General features: G+C 29.8%; 7 protein-coding genes, 1 long non-coding RNA gene and 1 pseudogene across 10 annotated transcripts in view; 5 read left to right on the forward strand and 4 right to left on the reverse strand.

Annotated features, from left to right (window-relative positions):
* Positions 1–669: 669 nt before the first annotated feature.
* LOC142644944 (uncharacterized) lies at positions 670–2,411 on the forward strand. 2 transcript variants are annotated; one of them, XR_012846160.1, is made up of 3 exons: positions 670–987; positions 1,054–1,168; positions 1,249–2,411. It is a non-coding gene; the product is annotated as an uncharacterized LOC142644944 (long non-coding RNA). The 2 variants fall into 2 exon arrangements; XR_012846159.1 differs by having other exon boundaries at positions 1,054–1,098.
* LOC113798745 (uncharacterized) lies at positions 1,808–7,933 on the reverse strand. 2 transcript variants are annotated; one of them, XM_027349324.2, is made up of 3 exons: positions 7,625–7,933; positions 5,075–7,555; positions 1,808–4,974 (listed from the first exon to the last, which is right to left on the reverse strand). In XM_027349324.2, the coding sequence occupies exons 1-3, from the start codon at positions 7,851–7,853 to the stop codon at positions 1,952–1,954; spliced, it is 5,733 nt and encodes a 1,910-aa protein (XP_027205125.2). In that variant the 5' UTR covers positions 7,854–7,933; the 3' UTR covers positions 1,808–1,951. The 2 variants fall into 2 exon arrangements, with proteins under 2 accessions (XP_027205125.2, XP_027205124.2); XM_027349323.2 differs by having other exon boundaries at positions 1,808–4,977.
* Positions 7,934–8,001: 68 nt separating this feature from the next.
* Positions 8,002–8,860, reverse strand: LOC113798505 (V-type proton ATPase 16 kDa proteolipid subunit c pseudogene; annotated as a pseudogene).
* Positions 8,861–9,059: 199 nt separating this feature from the next.
* LOC113792767 (uncharacterized) lies at positions 9,060–10,210 on the forward strand. The gene has a single exon (XM_027342697.2). It carries the CDS (start codon positions 9,159–9,161, stop codon positions 10,185–10,187), a length of 1,029 nt encoding a protein of 342 aa, XP_027198498.2. The 5' UTR covers positions 9,060–9,158; the 3' UTR covers positions 10,188–10,210.
* A 132-nt stretch (positions 10,211–10,342) lies between these two features.
* On the forward strand, positions 10,343–11,579 carry LOC113798503 (uncharacterized). Its single transcript, XM_027349057.2, has 2 exons — positions 10,343–10,357; positions 10,418–11,579. The coding sequence occupies exon 2, from the start codon at positions 10,506–10,508 to the stop codon at positions 11,538–11,540; it is 1,035 nt and encodes a 344-aa protein (XP_027204858.2). The 5' UTR covers positions 10,343–10,357; positions 10,418–10,505; the 3' UTR covers positions 11,541–11,579.
* A 74-nt stretch (positions 11,580–11,653) lies between these two features.
* LOC113798502 (uncharacterized) lies at positions 11,654–12,883 on the forward strand. The gene has a single exon (XM_027349055.2). The coding sequence runs from the start codon at positions 11,798–11,800 to the stop codon at positions 12,851–12,853; it is 1,056 nt and encodes a 351-aa protein (XP_027204856.2). The 5' UTR covers positions 11,654–11,797; the 3' UTR covers positions 12,854–12,883.
* Positions 12,884–12,898: 15 nt separating this feature from the next.
* On the forward strand, positions 12,899–14,158 carry LOC113798501 (uncharacterized). Its single transcript, XM_027349054.2, has one exon. The coding sequence runs from the start codon at positions 13,028–13,030 to the stop codon at positions 14,081–14,083; it is 1,056 nt and encodes a 351-aa protein (XP_027204855.2). The 5' UTR covers positions 12,899–13,027; the 3' UTR covers positions 14,084–14,158.
* On the reverse strand, positions 14,036–15,583 carry LOC113798504 (uncharacterized). The gene is made up of 3 exons (XM_027349058.2): positions 14,904–15,583; positions 14,653–14,804; positions 14,036–14,600 (listed from the first exon to the last, which is right to left on the reverse strand). The coding sequence occupies exons 1-3, from the start codon at positions 15,137–15,139 to the stop codon at positions 14,164–14,166; spliced, it is 825 nt and encodes a 274-aa protein (XP_027204859.2). The 5' UTR covers positions 15,140–15,583; the 3' UTR covers positions 14,036–14,163.
* Positions 15,584–17,931: 2,348 nt separating this feature from the next.
* The window catches only part of LOC113798642 (uncharacterized), a 35,387-nt gene continuing 29,458 nt past the window's right edge, over positions 17,932–23,860 (reverse strand). Inside the window, exon 11 of the mRNA XM_075819777.1 lies at positions 17,932–23,826. Coding sequence (XP_075675892.1) covers positions 21,962–23,826 — 1,865 coding nt within the window. The 3' untranslated portion in view covers positions 17,932–21,961. The remainder of the gene's footprint in view (positions 23,827–23,860) is intronic.

Here is a 23,860-nt window from a genome sequence, read left to right on the forward strand (position 1 = left end):
CCGAATTTGTAAATGAAATAGAAAAATGTTTCCTACATCTTGAATATATTGGGTTTTTTTGAACAAACATCACACCAATCACCAATCCTTATACCATAAGGTTTGGTTTTTCTGTTTTTTTTTGTTTTCAAATTTTCGGTTTATCTCAGTGATGTGACTTGTATCCCCAAACACACTACCTCCATCATTTGCTACTACTGCTACTACTGTTTTTTTTTCTATGATTGGGATGCATCCAAATCTCGATCCAATTGGATCTCCTAACTTAAACATCGCTATATTCGAATACACTAGCATCGATAGTCAATGAACATGAATGATGGTTTCTACTTTTTCAACTAAATTTTCAATGAATTTCTTGAATGAAAAAAAAATGATAAACAAATCTTTTAAAATTTTGAAAAAAAAATTTCAAATTCATTTTTTGCCGATTTACTAATTTTCTTTTTGGTTTTTCATCCATAGTTTCCCTAGTTCCTTCTGCTGCTGATTTGTATTTTGTGTGTTTTGTTCTGTTCTGTTCTGTTTTTTTCAGTGACCATCATCATTTAATTATTTGGCCAATCAATCAATCATTAATTAATTAATTAATTTACAAATTAATCAACAACATTCAAAAAAAAAAAAATCTTTCTGCTGTCGCCTTTTGATTGTAGCTCAGAAGGCGTCCAAAAAAAACGACAGCAAACGAAAAAAAAAATTCATTCATTCTGATTCTGTTTTTTTTTTTAAATTAAATAATAAATCGCCTCTGAGCTATGATCAATAGCTGATCAGTAGAATATTTATCATCTTCATCATCAACGATTCATTCATTTTTTAAAATCAATCTTATCTGATTGCCAAATTCATACAGTGTAATGAAAAAAAATGACAGATTTTTGTCTTATAACCGTGGTGATCAAATTGTTGATGAAAAAAAAAATAAAATAATCATCATTATTATTAATGTTATGACCTCAATTTGTTTGGAAAAAAAAGCTTCGGGTAAATATTGAATGGTCAAATACATGTGACCATATGGCATATTTAGATATTTACTTTCTCTTTCAGCCTATTGGTCAAACGAACGAACACACACACACACACTTGGCAAAGGTAAGCTACTTGTGTAATAAGTTTACTTATTTTTAAGAAAATAATTTTGTTTCCCCCCTTCAAAATAAAGGTTAGTCTTGATTTGAAAATTATTATTATATGTGCGGTATGTGTTTTTTTTTCACTTTTTATCTCACAAATTTCGAATAGAATTGACTGAAATCGATGATTATTTACCATATATATCCATCCATGACCATCATCATCATCATCATCAATCACAAAATACAGATTGATCAATGTTTTTTTTTTGGCCGAAATTCAAAATATTTTTCGGTATTACATATTGAATCGAACAAACGAAATCGAAAATGATGATGAATTTTGTTTTTTTTTTCGAATCACTACGATAATTGGGGGACTGGTCAGTATACAATACAATCACTGCATAAAATAGCAGCAACAACACAGCAAACCACTACAACCATCGAAAATATTTGTCCGATCAATACCGTCACCATCGGTTATGTTGGGTCTTTCGGATCAGACAGATTTTAGCCGAGGACAATTGTTCATAATAATCGTGAACAAACAAATCATCAATCATTGATGACCTTGTTGACAATGAACAACAACAAGAAACAGGAAAAAAAAAGGTAACCTTCATCATACGAACAAAAAACAAAATGACCGGTAGCTTGGTTCTTTCTTTTTTTTTGTCAACCACCAATGGGAGAAAAAAAAAATGATTAATGAATTTCACCTGAACTTTGAAATTGTCAAACTTTTTATTTTTATTTTTTATTCATTATTATTATTATTTTTGTTACATCATTATTGTTATTTTACAATCAAAGCAAAAAAACGCACCCAACATCCACATTTCCATATGTCATTCTAATAACGGAAATAATCAAAAATCATCCTGTGGAAATGGTGGATATAGTCGTATCATTATCTGATATAATGATGTAAGACGAGAATAAGCATCAATATTTGCTTCATACATTATGTCATTTTTTATGTTGTTGGTTATTAACAATGATGATGATGGTGATCGATTTGGACGAAAAAAATCATCCAAAGTATTAATAGAATAATTGATTTTAGGTTGATTTGTCGTCGTCGTCGTCGAAGATAATGGTGATGATTTTCGAATACAATCAATAAAAACTAAAGCATCCAAAAGTTCTTGCAATTGAACAGGCGGTAAATGTCGTTGAAAATGATTTTCCAATTGTGAAACATTCGCTCCAATTGATGCATTCGAATCGGTAGCCAGATAATCGATTATGGCACTTAAAAAAACGAATAATGTTCGTACATCAACATGACCATCTGGATATTTCCACATACGTGGTAGAAAATAACATTTTTTTAAATATTTTAATTGACATCGATCCAATGCGATTAGACGATCTACATTAAAATCTAGATTACGAAATGATCGTACCAACCAAAAACGAATATGATCACAATGTACCCATGTTAATGTTCGTACGCCCACGGCAAACAATAATTTATGTTTTTGACATTCATAAAGAAAATCAATGAGTATCTCTTTTTCCAAACCATCATCAGTTATTGATAAAAAATTGTTAATCTGAACGAAATTGGCACCCAATTCTTTTTTTGATCGTATAAATTGTAATAAATCTTTAAGATTACAATGATGATCGTTCATATTTAAAATGGTACAAACATTTTCTTCATATCGTTTTATAAGATTCAATGGAATCGATTCATCTGGCTTCATCATTGATCTTAATGGAATATCTTGTTCATCAAATATTTGTGATTGAATAGTGAATCGATAAAGAAATTTTTCGAATAATATAATACGATTGACAGGTGGATTAGCAGATTTTTGTTCAATCTTTACACGACAATGAATCACTGACATTTCATCGATCAATGATGATGATGATGATGATATTGTTTCTTTATTTTCTGTTGTTGATTGCATCGATTGATTTGATGAACGATTCATCATAAGCATACCTCTAGCATTAGTTTTAGCTGGTAATCGACTTTGATCAATCGATCCACGAGTAAAGGCAATAAAATTATCAGGAATTTCGATATGAAAATCAATCGTTTCTAATAAACGTGGTGGCAATAGATCACCTAATTGCCATTGATTAATATCTTTTGTCAATTGTATCGATGATGATGATGATGATGATGATGATACAGTTTGTGGATCATTTAAACTAAGAGTATTGATGCAAAGATTTTCAGCAAATTGCATAGAACCGACAAAAGTATTATTATCTTCAACAATTGTAATATTGGTTGTTGGATGTTGTTGACATTCAACTTTGAGTTGATAATTTCGATGATTAACCAATAATGGCCGATAAAATTGTTGTGCTAATTTATATCCACATGGAAATAATCTTCGATCATTGCCTTTAAGTTTTTTATTATTACTCAATAAACGATATCGTACTAAACGTTTAAGAATTAATTTCATTAATGTTTCCGGATAACGACGTAATGCTGCACGAAATATTGTTCGTAAATAGAATCTTCGTAGATATTTTGATTTTGGTTGTAAACGTTGAAAAAATAATTGTTCATCTTTGTTTCGTAATGGTTCACGATGATGATGAATATGAAATGAAAATAATGATGATATCAAAACATTAGTAATAACATAACCATGAATATCATAATAATTTTTTGGATCAAGATAATAATCTTTACTTTCATCACTTTCCGGATCGATAATATCATAACGAGATAATAGTTCTTCGATTGTAATTTGTTCATCAAAATGGATATCGAATTGTGTTTGTGATTGTGATCGAATATCATCTTTGGTCATAAAATATTCAGTATTACGAAATTTATAAGACATAATTTCGGGTAAAAAGCGTATGAATCGATCTTTTTCACAACTTTTCTGTTGATTTTCATCCGAATCCGAATGAAGACAGGTTAGATTTGAAACCAATTCCATTTTGCATATGGATAATAATCGTTTGATGTGTGGTTGACTAATCAGCCGTACAATACGTCGAATACATGCACCTGCCGTTTTATCTTTTGATTGTGGACCACAATATTGAAGCATTAAATCACTAATTTTCTGTGAATGTATAATAAATCGACGTGTATAAGGTACGTCCAGTAATTCGGACAATAGCCGACAACGAAGAATAAAACGATCTTCTTCACGTGACCATTGAATTCGTAATGAATCTGCTACTTCCATTTGTTGTTCATCAACTGTATCGATAACTTTTTTCCGAATTCTTTCAACTGGTTTCCCATCAATCATTACCTGAACTTTTATTCGTTTATTTTTCAATGGACGCAAATCTTGTTTTCGTTTACGTTTATGTGATTGTTGTTCGCGAATATTTTGTCGTTCTAATGCTAGTCTATGATGTTTTGATGATTGAGGATTATACAAAGCATGGATATCAATTCGTCCATCATCAAATAAACATTTATTACAAGGTTTTAGGGGTTGTTGACACAAATGATCGTATACAACATCGACAAAACGATCGAAATCGGCTATTTTATTAAAATAATATTCAACCATTGTTGGTTCTTCATCCGCCATTGTATCGATATCTTGTTCCAAAAACTGATATTTTCTGACCAATATAAATCTATTTAATCGATAACGAAATCGATGTATGAATTTTTTATCAAATTGTTGAGCTTTATCGTCAGAAAGCAATAAATTTATGAGACCCATTTGATGTAATGACTGTAATGATTCCTGTATATCGAGTGGTGAGCGACGATTATGTAATAGATGAGATCGCATGACGGGTGGAATTTCTTGCAACATTAGATGTCGCTTACTTGGATCATTCAAATAGGAATCAAGTTCAGGTATTTCGAATCGTATGGTGACCAGATTTCGATATACAGACAAAGGAATATAGGGCAATATGTCTAATGGAGAAAAACTTGCTTCTTTTATTGTGAAAAAGCAATTATTTTTTAAGAAAGAAAAAAAACATTTAATCGATTAATTTTGTACCTATAAGCTGCATGACTTGTAAAAACTTACGTAAAAATGTTAGTTTAGGAACACGTTTCTGCCAGTCTAGATCATTATCATGTTCATTTTCATCTTGGACTTGACATGAATCAACTGATGATTGATCAATCAAAACATGAAATAGAAATCGATAAAGATCGAACATTTTATCGAGTTTTGAATGGCGACAACCATATAGATAAGCCGATGATGCTGGACAATAAGCAAGCCGCGTATTTGGGATTAAATCATCTATGCTATCATTGTTTTCAATTTGTTTATGTTCTTCTTTTTTATCCACAAAACGTTGACTAGTGGAAAAGAATCGAGAAACAGCAGTTTGGAAATCTATTTTTCCTGATTTATCGGAACCAATCAAATCAACACATTTCACATCGGTATTAAAATTGATTGGATAACGTGCAAACCAAGTAAATCGAGAACGAAGAATAAGATGCTGTTCTAGTTCACGATCTAAATGATAATTTTGACCATCGGCTGTATAAATAACATAATAGCTATTGCGATAATTTTGTTTATAATCCAGTTCATAATGAAATAAATGTACACGACCAATGTCAACCAAATGATTCAATATTCTTATAATAGATTTTACATCACATTGTGCGGAAAAAAGTCGTTGTTGTTGACCAGGATTTTCACAATTTACGATATATCGACGAATCCACATAAAACTATCACAAATACCTAATCGTTTTATATATTCTAAAACGAGTGTCATTCGTTTTTGATATGCAACATCTACGATAGTTGATTGAGGATTTTGAACAATAGTCGAAATGTTTGATTGAAACATGTGTAAAAATTGTCGACCTATTCGTTTAACAGTAAATGTAATGTCGCCAGATTCTTTCAGACCTTTTAACATTAAACGTATAGTGCTGATAGGTAAATCAAAAATATTAGCCAATTTCTTTTTTGAACATGGACCACATATTGCCAGAAGATTCTGTATACGATCATCCAGATAACGAGGTAATTGTTGTAATCGTGCTAACGATAAGTTTAGTTTTTCTCCTGAATGGCAAGATGTAACTGAATGACATGGATGATTAGAAGTAAGAAAATTACGTTGAATTAGGCGATCGTGGATGTGCATGGCTAGTGGTTTTGAATAGTTTTGCGTTATTTCTTGAATGGTAGGAACATGAATAAGATTTTGATCAGCGTCATCAAAAATCGAAACAATGCTGTCGCTTGCTTTCGAATCCGGATATTCTGTCAAAGCTTTAAAAGGTTCGAATTTTCGTCTATTGAAAAATGCATTATAATCAAAATTTGTATCCAACTTGACCGCAACGAATGGATCATCTTCAGCATTAGCAATATCGATACCGTAATCATCAAATAATTTATCTAAACAAGATTGTTGTAACAGTTTTGTTTGTGATTGCTCAAAGACTTCTGAATCTTCATCGTTATCGTCAAATTCATCATCTTCCATATCTATGAGTACATTGCCATCATGCATATTGACATTAAGACCATCATCATCTTCATTATCGTTATCGTCATCAATATCATCATCACCATCACCATCACCATTGTCTAAATTTCGATCCTGATCATTTTGAGCAATAGTGCTGGATACCATTCGAAAAAAGTCATCATAATGTAATGGATGCTTATCCAGCAATCTTAGATATTCGATTCCTATTCCATCGTCTTGATCATCTTCATAAATACTGAAAAAAGCAGAGTATCTTTCCATAATTCTTCGAAGCAATTTTAATGGAGCACAATTTTTCATTTGAAAATGTTGGGTAAAAAATTCACGAACAACATCATTTTTAAGAGGTAAGCGACTACGACCAGTTTGTATAAACAAATGTGAAAGGGCAATCATTTTTGAATCGTTTGGATTGGACATTATCGGACGAAATCGAGGCAAATAGGCAACGATTGCTTGCGTAATCTGTTGTCGTTTGGCTTTGAACAGTGCGCTAGTTGTGGTCAATATCAATCGTTCTTCGGTGAGAATTTTACGAAAATAATAGAAAGACGTACGAATTTTCGAATCAAGATATTGAGGTGTTTCTTTGCCAAAATTTATCTCACCATACCAACGTTTTAGGCCAATCGATTCGAGAATCAGATAACATTCAGGCTTCAATCGATCATATTCAGACCAACGATCTGCGCCAAACAATGCAATTGCCCGAAGCTTTTGTGATGCAACCAAAACAATTTGAGTTATTTGATCTTCATATTTAGTTTCAAATTGATGAAAATTTTCTGGACGATTGTCAAGAATTTCATCAGTAATATTTATTCGGCTATGATAGTCTTCACAAGAACCGAGTATCGTATCCAGGTCTGAATTCGAACCATCCGAAGTAGGTTTAACACCGACTACTGGTGGGTAGAGATCATCCGGTACTTGGGAATCATCAATCAATAATGTACCAGTTTGTTGTCCGACAAATTGATTTCGATCATAGATCTGAACCGTAGGTTGGGCATTTTTTGTTTTATAAAACTGAATATTTCCTGCGAAAGGAGTAAACAACAAAGCTAAAAACTTCTAGTCATTTACTCAAAAGATTCAAATACAATTACCTTTTTCAGACTCTTTTAGGCAAACATTTAGTACAAAATCTTTGAGCTTTGATAATTCATTTGAATTATCAAATCCGAAAACAGTAGGTTTATTCAATGAAGCTAGATAACGATCACGATCATTTAATCGAATCCAAAGCGAAGAAAATGTTAAACCACGAAGACCTTCGAGTGAAATTTCATCTAACAATGTCAGATATGATGAAGGTGGTTTAGATGAATCCATCATCAGATAATCATCGGTTTTTTGGATGAAAATTCCATATGATAATCACACACGTGTATACAAATTTCGTAACGAAAACAAAAACATTGAATAATTCCCCTGGCACCATCTGTCAATAGGAATTCAATTTAAAATTCTTTCAATTCAACGATTTTATCTTTATCATAATAAATTTTATTTACAAATAAAATTCAAAATTCATCAATATAGATTAATGAATTAAAAATAAATAATCACAAAAACAAACAAACACATAAAGACCTATATAAATTATAAGTCTGAAATGAAAATAACTATATATCTTGATTAGCTTGAAATAATGAGATATAGAAAGATTTTGGTCTGGAATAGAATCGGAATTGCTTTTCTAATTAATCGATGATTGTATGCAAGATCTACGATGCTTTTGTAGTCAAAACTAATGCAACGATTAAACCATAGAGTCCCAATACTTCAGCAAAAATCAATACTAAAATCATGCCGACAAATAAACGTGGTTGTTGTGATGTACCACGAACACCAGCATCGCCAACAAGACCGATAGCATAACCGGCAGCTAATCCAGCAAAACCAACCGAAAGACCGGAACCCATATGAAGAAACCCATTGAACAAAGAATATCCACCCGCTTTACCACCTGGTTTAATATTGTTTGCAATCAAAGCCGCAACGACTAGACCATAAATAGCAATAATACCAGCCATAACAACCGGAATAATTGATTTCATAATTAAATCAGGACGCATAACAGCCATCGAAGAGATACCGATACCAGATTTAGCTGTACCATATGCTGCACCCATCGAACTAAATATCATCGCCGATGCACAACCCATTATGCCAAAAAATGGTCCATAAATGGGCTTCAATGGATCATCATTTGATGGAGTGGACATATTGATTATTGATATTATTTTGAAATATTGAAAAAAACTAGATTTAAACAAGAAAAAACAGACAAATTGAATGTTGAAAATCAGAATGCAGACAAATGATCAAAAAAAAAAAACAAACACCCTCTTGTGAAACTCATGAGCAAAGCTAATTCGATGATGAACAACACTATCGATATCTATTCGATATTTTTTTTTCAAATTGTCATAATTTTTGCAATTTCTTGAATTATAAAGGAAATAAAGTTATTTATTAACGTTTATTGAATTATTTAGGCAGAATTATCTTACAATATTTTGAATAATTTAATTACACAATATTTCTGTTAAAATGGTTGTATGCAACATTATTTAAACTCACAAACAGATCATTTACACTCATTTAAAAATCGAAAAAGTTCTGAACATCTCTACGATGTTTCAGCATCGATTATTGGCCAATCTATGTCAACGGTTAAAATTTTCGACAACTGCAACGATTCCAAGTGAATATATCAAAACAATCAAATTTCGTACTTGTATCAATGTTTATGATGAACTGCGTTTACGATACCGTCAATTTTATAGGAGATCACCTACCACAGGTGTTGATATAACCATCAATTATGTTGATACTCAACCAAATCAATTACCGAAAAAAACTATCGTTGCTCTTCATGGTTTGGCTGATAGTTTTCGAACATTCAATCTATTGTTTCGCCATTTTCAATTTCGATCAGATGTGCGACTAGTTATGCCAAATTTTCCCGATTTCAGTCAAACACGGGCGACTAAATTCAAATTCTGGCATTCAAGCGATGAAAAATATCATTTATTACAGGATTTATTTCGCAATTTAAATGTTGACACAATCGATTGTTTGGTTACTCATTCTTTTGGAGGTCAACCAGCTTCAGTATTGTTGGAAAAACCAAAAGGTTTACAGATAAAATCATTAGCACTGATTGCACCACAATTTTTCTTAGATGGTCTTGAAGGAAGATTACACAAAAATTCAAAAAAGACGCTTAGATTATCGAAAACTCGATTTTTTTCTCGTCTATTAGATTGGAAAAAAGCTCATCAAGCTACAGGCATACCTTTAAAGTTTCAAGAAATGGATGAATTTTTTCTTTTATCTACAGTTTTTTTGGATATAAAAGCTGTTAAAGATTCACATTCAAGAATTCAATCAATGAGAGAAATGAAATTATCCGGTTTTATTATGTATTCATTTGATGAGAATGTTATATCGAAAAAAGCTCAACAAGAGTTATACCGATTATTAAACATCGAAAATGTTCAACCAATCATTATCGATCAAGATGATCCGAAAATAATCGACAATAATTATTTGCTTAATAATCCGATGGCAAAAATCATGACAAAAGATGGACGACATTTACCACATCAAAAATATCCAAACGTTATAAATTTTTTAATTGAAAAACTTATTGATAAATAAGATTCTTTATTGTATTTACAAAATTTGAAGGATCAAATTTTTTTATTCAAATCAGAGAAGCCAGAAGGTGGCGTTAGTGCTAATTCGATGATGATCGAGCTCTAGAGCTGTGGTGAAGCATGAAAATTTCTTTAATTCTTGGAATGAAGATCTGTTTTTGAATTATTTAGGTACAGCTGTTACTAAATAATTTAAATCGTTTAAAATCAAAAGTCATTTCTGTTCTATAGTGTTGATGGAATTGTCGTACATCATTAGTTAAACAAACAGACCATTTACCATTCATTGATAAATCAAAAAATTTCAAGCATCTTTGCGATGTTTCAGCAACGATTATTAGTTAATATTAATCGATATCAACGATTAAAATTTTCGACAAATGCAACGATACCCCGTGAATTTATCAAAACAATCAAACTTCGTACCTGTGTTAATGTCTATGATGAATTACGTTTGCGATTGCCTCAATTTTATAACAAATCGCCCACGGAAGGTGTTGATATAACTATCGATTATGTTGATACCCAACCAAATCAAAAACCGAAAAAAACCATTGTAGCTCTTCATGGTTTGGCTGATACTTTTCGAACATACAATCTATTGTTTCATCATTTTCAACCTCGATCAGATGTACGACTAGTTATGCCAAATTTTCCCGATTTCAGTCAAACACGTGCAACCAATTATAAATTCTGGCATTCAAGTGATGAAAAATGTCATTTATTACAGGATTTATTTCGCCATTTAAATATTGACACAATCGATTGTATGGTTGCTCATTCGTTCGGAAGTCAACCAACTTCAGCAATATTGGAAAAACCACAGGGTTTACAGGTAAAATCATTGGCAATGATTGCACCACAATTTTTCTTCGATGGTATAAGTGAAAAGTTGCACAATAATTCAAAATTGATGCTCAGATTATCGAAATCTCGAATTTTATCTCGTGTGTTGCATCGAATGAAAATTCATCAATCCAAAGGCATACCTTTTAAGTTTCAAGATATTGATGAATTTTTTCTTTTAAATACACTTCTTTTGGATATACAAGCTGTTAAAGATTCACGGGCAAGAGTCCGATTAATGAATGAAAAGAAATTTCCCGGTTTTATTATGTATTCTTCTGATGATAAAATTATCTCGAAAAAAGCTCAACAAGAATTATACCAAATACTAAACATTGACGATGTTCAAACAATCATAATCGATCAAGATAATCCGAAAATAATTGATACTAATTATTTGCTGAATAATCCAATGAAAAAATTCATGGCAAAAGATGGACGACATTTACCGCATCAAAAATATCCAAATGTTATAAATTTTCTTATTGAAAAACTTATTGATAAATGAATTTATTTGTTTACAAAATTAAAAAAAAATTAATCGGAATTTTTTCCCACTTTTATCAATGTTGACAAAAGATGGCGTGTGTTATTCGATATCATTGTATTATTCTGCATGTGACATTCGTACCGAAGTTCGAATCATTTCTGCGAAAATCTGCAATAATTTTCTGTGATATTTATTAATTATTTAATTATTTAGGTACTAATGTTTCATCATAATTATATGAAATTCATCGTTCAACATCTTTTTTGTCATTCATAATGTTACGAAATCGATTATTGGTCAATATTAATCAATGTCAACGATCAAAATTATCGACATCTGCCGAAATTCCTAGTGAATTTATCAAAACAATAAAATTTCGGACCTGTGTTAATATTTATGATGAATTACGATCACGATTACCTCGATTCTATGGAAAATCACCTTCCGAAGGTGTCGATATCACTATCGATTATGTTGATACTCAATCAAATCAAAAACCGAACAAAACAATTGTAGCCCTTCATGGTACTGCCGATACTTTTCGTACATTCACACAATTGTATCAACATTTTAAACATCGATCAGATGTACGAATTGTTATGCCGAATTTTCCCGATTTTAGTCATACACGTTCAACTAATTATTCATTTTGGCATTCAAGTGATGAAAAATATCATCTATTACAGGATTTATTTCGTCATTTAAATATCGAAACCATCGATTGTTTGGTTGGCCATTCATATGGAAATCAATCAAGTACAGTGTTGTTACAGAAACCACAACATTTACAGATAAAATCATTGGCAATTATTGCACCACAATTTTTATTAGGCAATTTTGCTAATGATTATCTATACAGAATGACAAAATTTGTACTGCCATTTTCAAAATCTGAATATTTATCTAGTCTGTTGCATCGGATGAAAATTCATCAATCCAAAAGCATACCGTTTAAATTTAACGAAATTGATGAACTTTTTCATTTATTAACAATCATATTAGATCAACAAGCAATAAAAGATTCACCCGAAAGAATTCGATTATTAAATACAATGAATATAAGTGGTTTTATTATGTATTCAGCGGATGAAAGAATCATTGATAAAAATGCACAACAAGAATTATATAAATTACTTAATATAGAGAATGATCAAACAATTATTGTCGATCATGATGATCCGAAAATAATTGCCAACACCTTTTCCCAAATGAATAATAAATCACAACAAATCATGAAAAAAATCATTGTTAAAGATGGACGTCATTTTCCTCATCTTAAATATCCAAATGTTACAAATGTTTTGATCGAAAAACTTATTAATAAATGTTGACAAAGTTTAAATAAAAGAAATTGAAAAATATTTTTGTTTTGTTTTTCGTTCTCCAAAATGGTTTGATCCCTGACTAAAAGATGGCTGCATCCCCGTTATCATTCGATTTTTTTGAGGATCACATGTATCCAAAACTTTCGAATGAAAAAACTTTGATCAGCTGTATTGAAGAAAATGTTCCACCGAATTTGCGGGAAAAAATTTTACAATGTTTTTAACCGCAATTTAATTCGTTATTGTTCAACATCATCCATCAAGTCATTGGATATTCCACCCGAATTCATCAAAACAATTACATATCGAACATGTGTTGGTCTTTATGATCGATTGCGAAAAGAACAGCCAAAAGTATTTCGTAATTCACCATCCGAAGGATTGGATATAACTATTGATTATGTAGATAATTGGCAACCAAATCATCATTATGATAAGGTAATTGTAGCCATACATGGAACATCCGATACTTATCGTACATTTACTAAATTGATTAATCATTTTCATCAACAAAAAAATGTTCGTGTTATTGTTCCAAATCAACCAGATTATAGACATACAAGACAAACAAATTTTCAATTTTGGCATACATTTGATGAAAAATATTATTGTATTAAAGATTTTCTTGAACAATTAAAAATCAAACAAATCGATTGTCTTATTGGTCATTCATTGGGTGCACACGCGTGTCTGATGCTTCATGAACAACGACCGCATTCTATTCAAATTCGATCACTTGGTTTACATTCACCCGCATTTGCTCTTGAAGCGTTCGACCCAAAAATTATTCGTGGTGGAAAATTTCTGTTGAATATTTCAAAATCTCAATTGATGACACGATTATTAAAAGCGATGAATTTTCAAATTCCACCGTATAAATTTGACAATATTGATGATATATTTTTGATGGTTAGTTTTGTTCAAAATTTTCCCGATAATATAATCAATGATTCGATTCGACGATTAATGGATTTAAAACAACGACAAACGCCTGGATTTATAACCTATGGTACTGATGAACGATTAATATCAAAATATGCAATTGATAAACTGCATGAAATATTACAAATATCGAATCGGATTTCGATTGATCAGGATGATACAAAATCGATATCATCATTACCAACATCATCATCGATAATAAAATCTTATCTGCTCAAAGATGCTGGACATTTTCCACATGTTCGTTATCCGAATATTTCACATTATCTAATCGAACAATTGTTACAATTATAATTAGTGAACGAAACGCACCATTGTTATTAATTAATATTATTAGAAAATTGAAAATAAAAATTATTTTGAAATGAATTTTTTTAATCCTCGATTCCATAGCCAACATTTGGACAATAATAACTGAATAAATAGCTTACGATACTATTCGAATGGATACCTTTCGGATGATAATCATTTGGTGCAAGGAATTCAGATGAATTACAATGTTGTTTACCGAATCCATATTCCTCTCTTGGACATAGAATATTCAATATGGATAATGAATTATATTCAATTATTGCACTGAACATTCGTTGTGAATGTTGACCACATTCGACCATTAACATATCCATTATACAATGTTCCCAATCATAATATGCACAGCATGTATTTCGATAGAATTTGGTAATGTTTGCCAATTGTTTTGATTGATCCGAAATCCATTCATATGATGTTTGTAATCGATAAATACATCGTTGACGATAATCATCTGATAATTTAACCTTATCAATCAAACATGGTGCAATTTCGAGAAAATCTTTTTGAAAAAAAATATTATTAAACTGATTTTTTGAAAAAAAATTACTTACCATTGCGTAACGTCCCATTCGATTGACAGAATTGTAGTAAATTATTTTGAAATGGTTTCAGATAAAAACGTTCGAAAAGAATCGAATGTAAACGTGTACCACAATGATGAAACCATTTTCGTACACAATATGGTCCATAATCATGTTGATTACTATGTAAGGATTCAGGAAAAATTTCCAGGAACAAACAAAACAAAACAACAATGATTATCACAATAATATTTTTTCTAAGAATTAATCGTTATACTTACAAACAGAATTGTTCAAAATCCATTGAATTTCTTGGTATTCCTGTACCATTTGTTTGTGCACTTAGATACAGTCCTGGTTCGATAAAACATTCAGTCAGATGATCTAATTTACAGAATTTAATTCGTTTTGCCATCGTTATGATTGAAATATGTTGTTCAATGGTGAACCATTCAATTATGAATGTTGAAGATAATAATAGAATCCAGAATGAATTTCTTCGGAAAAATAACAACATTTTTTTTTCAACGATGTTGTTTAGCGAAAAAGAAAAAAGATTAAGGATAAAATCGGAAGATGTTTTTGTGTTCAAAATAAATGCGAATCATTTTATGGTACATATATGGGGCAGAAAAAGGGGCAAAATCACGAAACCAGGAAACCAGGAAAAGAAAAATATACGCCCATCATTGGATGAAGGTCCGATCACCTCGATCATTCGAATCGATTCGATTTTTCTTTTCTTAATGTTCGATTGATTGATCGATGATTTTATTGTATGTTTTCCGTTTCTGTGCCATATTTTAAACAGGTAATTATTTATCTATCGTATGTCTTTTATTAGTAAAAAAAATAAGGTCATTCTTGGTTTTTTTCCATTCTGGTTTCCTTTTTCCGTCATATAAAGAACAGAAAGAAAAAAAATCATTCAATCAATCAATCAATCAATAAATGATCTTGAACAAACAAAAAAATGACAGCAAAAACAAATAATTGATTTATCATCATTTGATCACAAATCATATTGATCATTATCTATTTCAATGTTTAGTTTATATATAGTTATCACACATGACTTGAATGAATCACATAAAATCAATGGGTGGTAAAATAACATTGGTATGAGGAATGATCCAAAATGGTCAAAATGTTGGAAAATAAAAATCTTCTATAGATACATAACCAGAAAATTTAATTGATATAAGTTGTATATGCATTTTTTTTCATCCAAGTCCAAGGTTAATAACCTTGTATAATAATAATAATAATTTTTTTTGTGAATATAGGAATGAAACATGTGAATAATAATAATAATGATAATAAAAAGAAAGAAACATTGTAACCATTGGTAACCATCATAAAATGGTTATTGGCCATTCGAAATTCTTTTCGTTTTTGGTAGAAAATTAACAACAAAAAATAAATAAATAAATAAATGAAGAAATAAAGTCCATTTCAATCAAATCAAATCGATATTTCGGGAGAGCAGGAAGAATCGAATGTGATGAAAAAAAAATTCGAATCGGAAACTGGCAATATTCGATTATCGATATATCGTATGAATCGTCCTTCTCTCCGCCTATCGTCGTCGGTTTTCGACAAACAACAAAGGTTCTTGACATTTCATTCATCATGACTGAACGATTCGACTGACTGTTGGTGGTCGAATTTGTGTAAATTGTCATTCGTTATCAGAATGTTTTAAAGACAACAACATCAGTAACCAAAACGATAAACAAAATGCTTTGCTGTTTTATAATCGATAAACTTATGCGAGCAATATTTATCATTTTATTGATTGTATTGATGATATTATGGCTAGTATTATGCATCGAAACGACAAGGCAAATCGTTGATGTTCAAAATAGACTTGGTTCACGTGGTTCGGGTCATATTCCTCATACAGATGGCTTTGGTAGTAATAATAATAATGGTGATCCAGAAAAACGTTTTCTTACATCATTATATTCACAACTACAGATACAAGGATTATCACCATCAACATCAACATCGATAACACCAATGATAACACGTTCATTATTACCACGTTTATTTATATTGGCAATATTTAATACATTGATCGAAGAATTGATTGCATTCATTGCAATCATATCGTTATTGTTGATGAATAAACATCGTAATGATCATAATAAAGATAATGGTCATCATCATTATCATCATCATCATCAACATCGTAGTAGATCATCAAGTCATCAATGGTTTCGTACATCATTAACATTATTAACAATTATATGGTTCATTGAACAATATCGTATTGGTGATCTAATCTATTATCATCATAATTTTGATGAACAAACAACAATAGTTGATCAATGGAATGTACAACGTATGATACTTACAGCACATATGATACATTTTATAATCATTATTTTTGGTTCTATAATTTCATTAATGTTTCAACAAACGATAAATGAATCGAAAATAATAAAAACTATGGCAGCATCAATAAATACATCAACAGCAGCAGCAGTAGCAGCATCAACTATCAATACCATTCATAGTGATCGATTATTATCAACATCATCATCATCATCGACAACATTATCGGATATTGAAGCAAATCGTTTACAATCAAAACAACAACAACAACAACAAATATCAAAACAGGAACGTAGAAAACAGAAACAGCAGAAAAATAATATGACATTTAAATCGAATTTTGTAAAAAATATGAATATTGAACAACAACAAATGGATTTAAATCTGCAACCAACAACATCAACATCAATTATATCAACCAATAATGGTAATATTAATAATAATAGTGGATCTTCAATCAAAACGATTGGCGATAGATTTAAAAAACCATGTCATTGGATGCGTTCAACATTTATTATTCATAATAATAATAACAATAATCAACTAAAGGCAAAGAATAATAAATCGAAAACAATCATCACATCGAATGATAAATCATCATCAAATAATAATATGGCCATTAATGATCAAAATAATGATAATGGTAATTTGGATCATCAACAAAGCGATAATGATATTGATGATAATCAAGGAAGAGGAAGTAAAGCAAGCACTGCAATCGTAATGGATCGATTGATTGAATAAATGAATGAATGAATGAATAAAAAATGGATACTATTTCTATTTAAATCGCACACAATGTTTAAAAAAAATAGTCAATGATATATTCAAATCAGTGATTATATTCGCATCATTTAATTCTCATTTCCCTCGACAGAATCGTTTTTTTTTTTTTGCTTTTTTTGCTTTGTTTATTCACTTCAATCAAATCGGAATGATCATTATCATCGTTGTCATCAAATTTTTTTTTCTTTTTATTTTTATCTTCCTTCAAATAGAATAGAATAACAATATTTATAGTGATCATTATAATAGGTTTTCAAATATATTTTTTTTTGTTTTCTTTGGTCATTTTCACTTTTTGTTTACAAAAACAAAAACAAAAATATTTTTCAAATAAAAATAAATTTCACTGTGTGTGTTTGTTTGTTTATTTTTTACAGTCAATTTGTTAGATATGTACAAAAACAAAAAAAATAGAAATACAAAATCTCATTGGATTTAACATTCATATCGGGTAACATCGTTTATGTACGTCATATTTCGTAAGTCGAAAGAAAAGTTCCGTTATGGGAATTGAAATGGTAACAACAACAACAACAACAAAAAAAGTTTACGGGCAATTTTTTTTTGTCGAGAACGAAAAAACATTCGAATTGGCCAATTTTTACAGAATAAAAAAATTATGGCCAAAAAAAGTACATAATGAAAATGATTTTTTAGCATTAAACATTGATATTGTTGATCATTGATGATCAAAGTTGTCATTGATCTAATGATTGATCACCGATGAATTCTTTTTTTTACTTTATCGATGTTAATGGTGTTGTTGTTGTTGATCATGATGATGACAATAAAGAATGAATATAAAAATATAAATTCGCTTCTTTGCTTAGATAAATCCACCGTCACACACACACACATTAATGTGGTAAGTATACTTCATTGTTTGATTATCGATATTCTTTTGTGTGTGTGTGTGGATATGAATAGACAAACAAACAAAAAATGGATCACGTTGGATGATATTGTTTGTGTGTGTGTATGTTTGGGTCAATAATCGATCTCCAAATAAAATTACAGAGTTTTTTTTCAAATGACCAATTTTTCCTTGAAGAAAAAAAAAATTCATCAAACAAAGAGAAACATAATATTCATTGCGGAAATAGAATGAAAATTATTATTCATTTTTGTATTTTCCTGGGTAAAAAAAAAATTTGATGTTCAAATTTCAAATTTTTTTTTTTGTTGAAAATTTCACTGTGTATTGTGTGTGTGTGGGTGTGTGTTTGAGCATTATACAAGTACAGGATTCTTTTTTTTTTTGTATGAAAAAAAAATCATGGCACAGTGTTTTTTACTGTATCAAATTCTTTTTGGCAATTTGGCAAAATCATAGGAAAACGGGGGAGGGGGCGGAATGTGTGTTTCTGTTATTTGATATTTTCAATTTCATATAATATAATTACATTGTTATTATATAGGAAATTTACATTGTGGACAATGGACAATTGTGAAATTGTAAAACTAAATTCAATCAATGAATTGATTATTCAAGAATTTATAACTGAAATACAAAAACAAAACACAAAAAAGGAAAAATTCATGGAAATTCCATGTTTGTGTAATGATGATCATGATGATGGACGAATCGATTTTCGATTGTATCATTTTTCGAATACAATCGATTTGTACAATCATTCCAAGAAAAAAAAAGATGCAAATAAACTCTCATCATCCATACACACACGAAAATGTTCCGAATCAAAACGGGAGTAAACAAAAATTGACTTCTGGATAAGAAGAATCCATCGAGAAAAAAAAACAATGATCGATTTTTTTGTTTTGTTTTGTTGTTTGTGCAATGATTAATTCGATCTGATTTTAGTTGATTTGATTTGAATAAAATTATCATCATTTCAGTTATTGTGTGTGTGGACCATATTTTGGAATCGACCAATATCTGCTATCCTGATTATCGTCATTATCAAATCAAATCAAATTCTATAGATCAAATGTTTTGCTTTTTTTTCTATTTTCAGGGAAAAAAACAGAATTTTTTTTCTTTGTTTTCTGACAAAATTCCGTATTTGCCAGATCATCATCATATGATTCATTCAGATTAACTTTGAAGGAGAAAAAAAAACTTTCAAACTTGATTTGGTTTTTTTTTTTCTTTTCTCGAAAAAAATAACCAAAAAACAATCTTCTTTTTTTCATTCAAAATGGTAAAATTATCATCATAATCATCATAGTAATGATTTGAAAGAAGAATAATCCTCAACAAACGACCAAAAGCGATTCTAGCGAAAAACAAAGAATTATATTTAAATTGTAATTTTATATTTTATTTTTTGTGTGTGTATGTGACACATGAACATCATCATTTGATTATATATTGACAAAACATTCGAACGATACTATCGATGGTGATGGGGGGATGTGGATATATGTAAGATTTATATTCGGAAAACTTTTTTGTTTTGTTTTCTATTATTTTTTCCGAATTATAATCACATAGAAAATGATGATGATGACGATGATGAGAACAGGATTTGATTCAAATTACCAAACAGTAGTTGGTTGGTGGTGATTGTAATGGTCACAATGTTTTTTGTTTGCTTGTTTGTTTTGTTTCTGCAATAATGAGATGGACACAGAATTTTTATTTTTATTTTTATTTTGGATTTCAAAATCCCAAACAAACAAACAAACAGTATTCGATCTCATCATATTCTTGGAAAGAGGATTTTCTTATAAAATTTTGTTTTTGTTCATACTTCAGAGAAAGGAAAAAGATGATCATCTCTCTTTTTCATGGATGATGGCCATTCGAGATTGGAACAACAACAAAAAAAATGTGAATAATATTCGATAGGGTTCGATTCAAAATGAGCTTTTCATAATAAACGAAACAAAATTCGCATGAATAACGATAATGTTTATAATCATCATCATCATTTGATAGTGTCAGGAAACACACTTTTTCGTTGTTTCAATTTCCGTCGATTTTAACGTTCATATTCGAGAAAAAAAAACAAAAACAAAAATAAAAAAGATACAAACAGCACACACACATTACACACATATTATCAGCGTCAATATCATTTTATAAATAAATAAATTGATTACGTTAATAAATAATTTCAACTTAAATAGTGATCGTTTAGTAAATATATGGTTGAAAAATAGACAAAATAAATAGTCGAAGAAATTAAAATTATTCAAAACACAAGAATCATTCATATATAATGTATTAATTTTCGTTTCCTCTTATCTTATCAGAATTCACAAGTTTCAAAGTTTCTGAAAAGAAATTCTTTTACGATGATGATTGCAAAATTGTAGCGAAAAAAAAAATAAATTTGAAAATTGAATAAAAATGTTTGCCATTTATTTTTGTATTCAATTTTCCACTTTCTTTATGGTTGAATTCTTGGTGATGGTATGAATTGAATGAATTTATCGGTTAAACAGAATTCACAAAATGAATAAACATTTTTCGTTTGAAAATAAAAACTTGAATAAAGCAAACATTCATTCAGTTCACAGAATAGCAACAACAATCAAAATGTGGAATTTGAATTAAAATCAGTATTATTGGTTGAATAAAGTAAAAAAGTATAGAATTTCATTGAAAGGAAAAAAAGATGAACAAAATAAAAATAAAAAAAAAAAGAAGAATCGGAATCATCGTATCATCGAATATTGAATAAAATTCTATATTCTAGTATTACATTTTTATTTTTTCTGGCCGAAAAAAGAAAAATCTATTGATTATATAACTTGTGGGTTATATCGGAGGAAAAAAAATATGGAAACTTGCTAAATATGCTCAATGGATTGTTGTTTGTTTTCATCATCCTTTTTTTTCATTAAACCAAACACACACACATACATAAATTCCATCAATATCTAGTTGGTCAGTAGTAAATAAATAAAACAACTGAAATAAAAATTGTTTTAGGACAAATGAAATTAATGTTTAATTTATTATTTGGTTGTTGATGTTGTTTTCATTTCAAGTTGATTTCAATTCGTTTTTCTTGGAATGTTTATTTGAAATTATGATTATTTTTGATTGATTCGGTCTCACTTTTTAGTTTTGTTGTTTGCTTGTTTTTTTTTTTGCTTGTTCGTGATGATCAAGGTTTGTTCTTTTATTCTAATGATGAATTCTCAGAATTCCAAAACAGTTCATAAGAAAAAGAACAATAAAATATTCATATTTTTTTTAACATCCAAATCATCATCTATAAAAAAATGGCCATTCTACAATTCATTTATTTCCACCATCTTTATCATCATCATCATTATTGTGATCATGTGAAACAACAGCATCCAGACAACCAACAATATTTCTATCATCATCATGTTGATTACATTTGTTTATCGATAAATTATAATCAAATTTATTCATTGTATTCGATGATGATGATGATGATGATACGGATACGGATGGAACATAAACATATAAAGATGATTGCTGTTGCTGTTGGTTACCATCATCATTATCATTGGTCATTGATAATGATGATGGCTGTGATCTTTGTTGATATTGTCGTCTGGATACTATTGTTGTTTTCATATTATCTATGATAGAATTATTCAGTGTATCAAATGTAGTTGTTGTTGTTGAATAAGACAATGATTCTGGATTCTGTTGTTGTTGTTGTTGTGAAGGAAAAAATCTGTTTCTATCTAAATGAATTCTTGGACCAACATTTGAATATTGATTATTATCATTATTATTATTATTATCATTCAAAAGATGTACATTCTGTTGTTGTTGTTGAAATGAAGTAAGATGATGATCATTATCATAATATTCAAGACAAATATCATGCTGCTGCTGCTGCTGCTGATTATGATGATGTTGAGGATCATTTTGAATTGATGCAGCAAATGGAATCGTAACATTCATATTAGTATTATTATTGAAATTAGCATTATTATTATCATCATCATTATGGTCAAAATGATCTAAATTTAGATGATGATGATGGCTATTATTATTAGTAATGTTCAAATTGAATGGCTGATGATTTTCTTTTCGATTATTATTATTATTATTTGCTGTTTGTAATTCTATCTTATTCCATACTGATGTTTTCTGATGAAGAAATTTTGAATCAATTGCTGCTGCTGTCATCAATGATGATGACGTATTGTATGATGATTCTAGATTTGTGGATATTGATGATTGTGTGGTTGGAATAAAATGATCGGTAATTAAATTAACATATTTATTCGATGATTCTGATGGCTCCTGTTCATCTTGTATAGAATTTATTCGTGATAATATCGAAGTAGTAGGAGTGTCATGATTAGATTTTACATCAGTAGCAACAATACAAGCTGAATGACCATCACATGTCGAAGATATTGCTGCTGCTGCTTCTGCTGATGTAGTAACGAAAAAACCAATCGATGATGTAGATGTGGGAAAGGAATTTATTTGATCATTATTTATTATTCCATTATTCATAGCTGATACTGTTGATGTAGTTGCTGTTGTCGATAATGATGATGATGATGATGAAACCTTATTCATTATTGTTGTGTTTCCAACACCACTATCATTCCAAACAACAGTTACATGTGAATTATCATCATCATCATCATCATTATCATTTGATAAATGTTTAATAATCGATGTATCGATAGTGGAATTTGCCGTCGTGAATTGATTTAATTTTATGATTGTAAAATTTTGATCATTCGAAATGTCACTATTGTTGTTGTTGTTGTTGTTGTTGATCATCATTGTTGTTGATAATGGTGATAATAAAGATGTTGCATCGTGTATCATCACAATAGATTTTGATTCATTTTCTAGTTTTTCATCAGGAATTTCATTCGTAGATTGTGGTTCGTTTGAAGAATCATTCCTTGACAATGATGTTGTTGTTGTTTTTGATATCGAACGTTTTCGCATCGCACGACAAAATCGTACAGATGAATAAACAAGAATAATTATCAATACAATACCAATAGTTAACCAGGCAACAGTAAATAATAAAAATAAAAATGGACGAAATAATTGACCACCACTTCCACTATGTTGTTGTTGTTGTTGTTTTAGTCCATCAATTTGATGATGATTATCATCAATACTTTTATCGATTGCAAATGATTTTGGTGCTTTAAAAGAGATGAGAAACGAGAAACAAAAAAT

The sequence above is a fragment of the Dermatophagoides pteronyssinus genome, unplaced genomic scaffold (genome assembly GCF_027571235.1).
Source record: "Dermatophagoides pteronyssinus isolate colony J.1.1.1.1 unplaced genomic scaffold, Derpt_VIB-CSIC_2022.12 sq0004, whole genome shotgun sequence".
Classification (NCBI taxonomy): Eukaryota; Metazoa; Arthropoda; class Arachnida; order Sarcoptiformes; family Pyroglyphidae; genus Dermatophagoides; species Dermatophagoides pteronyssinus.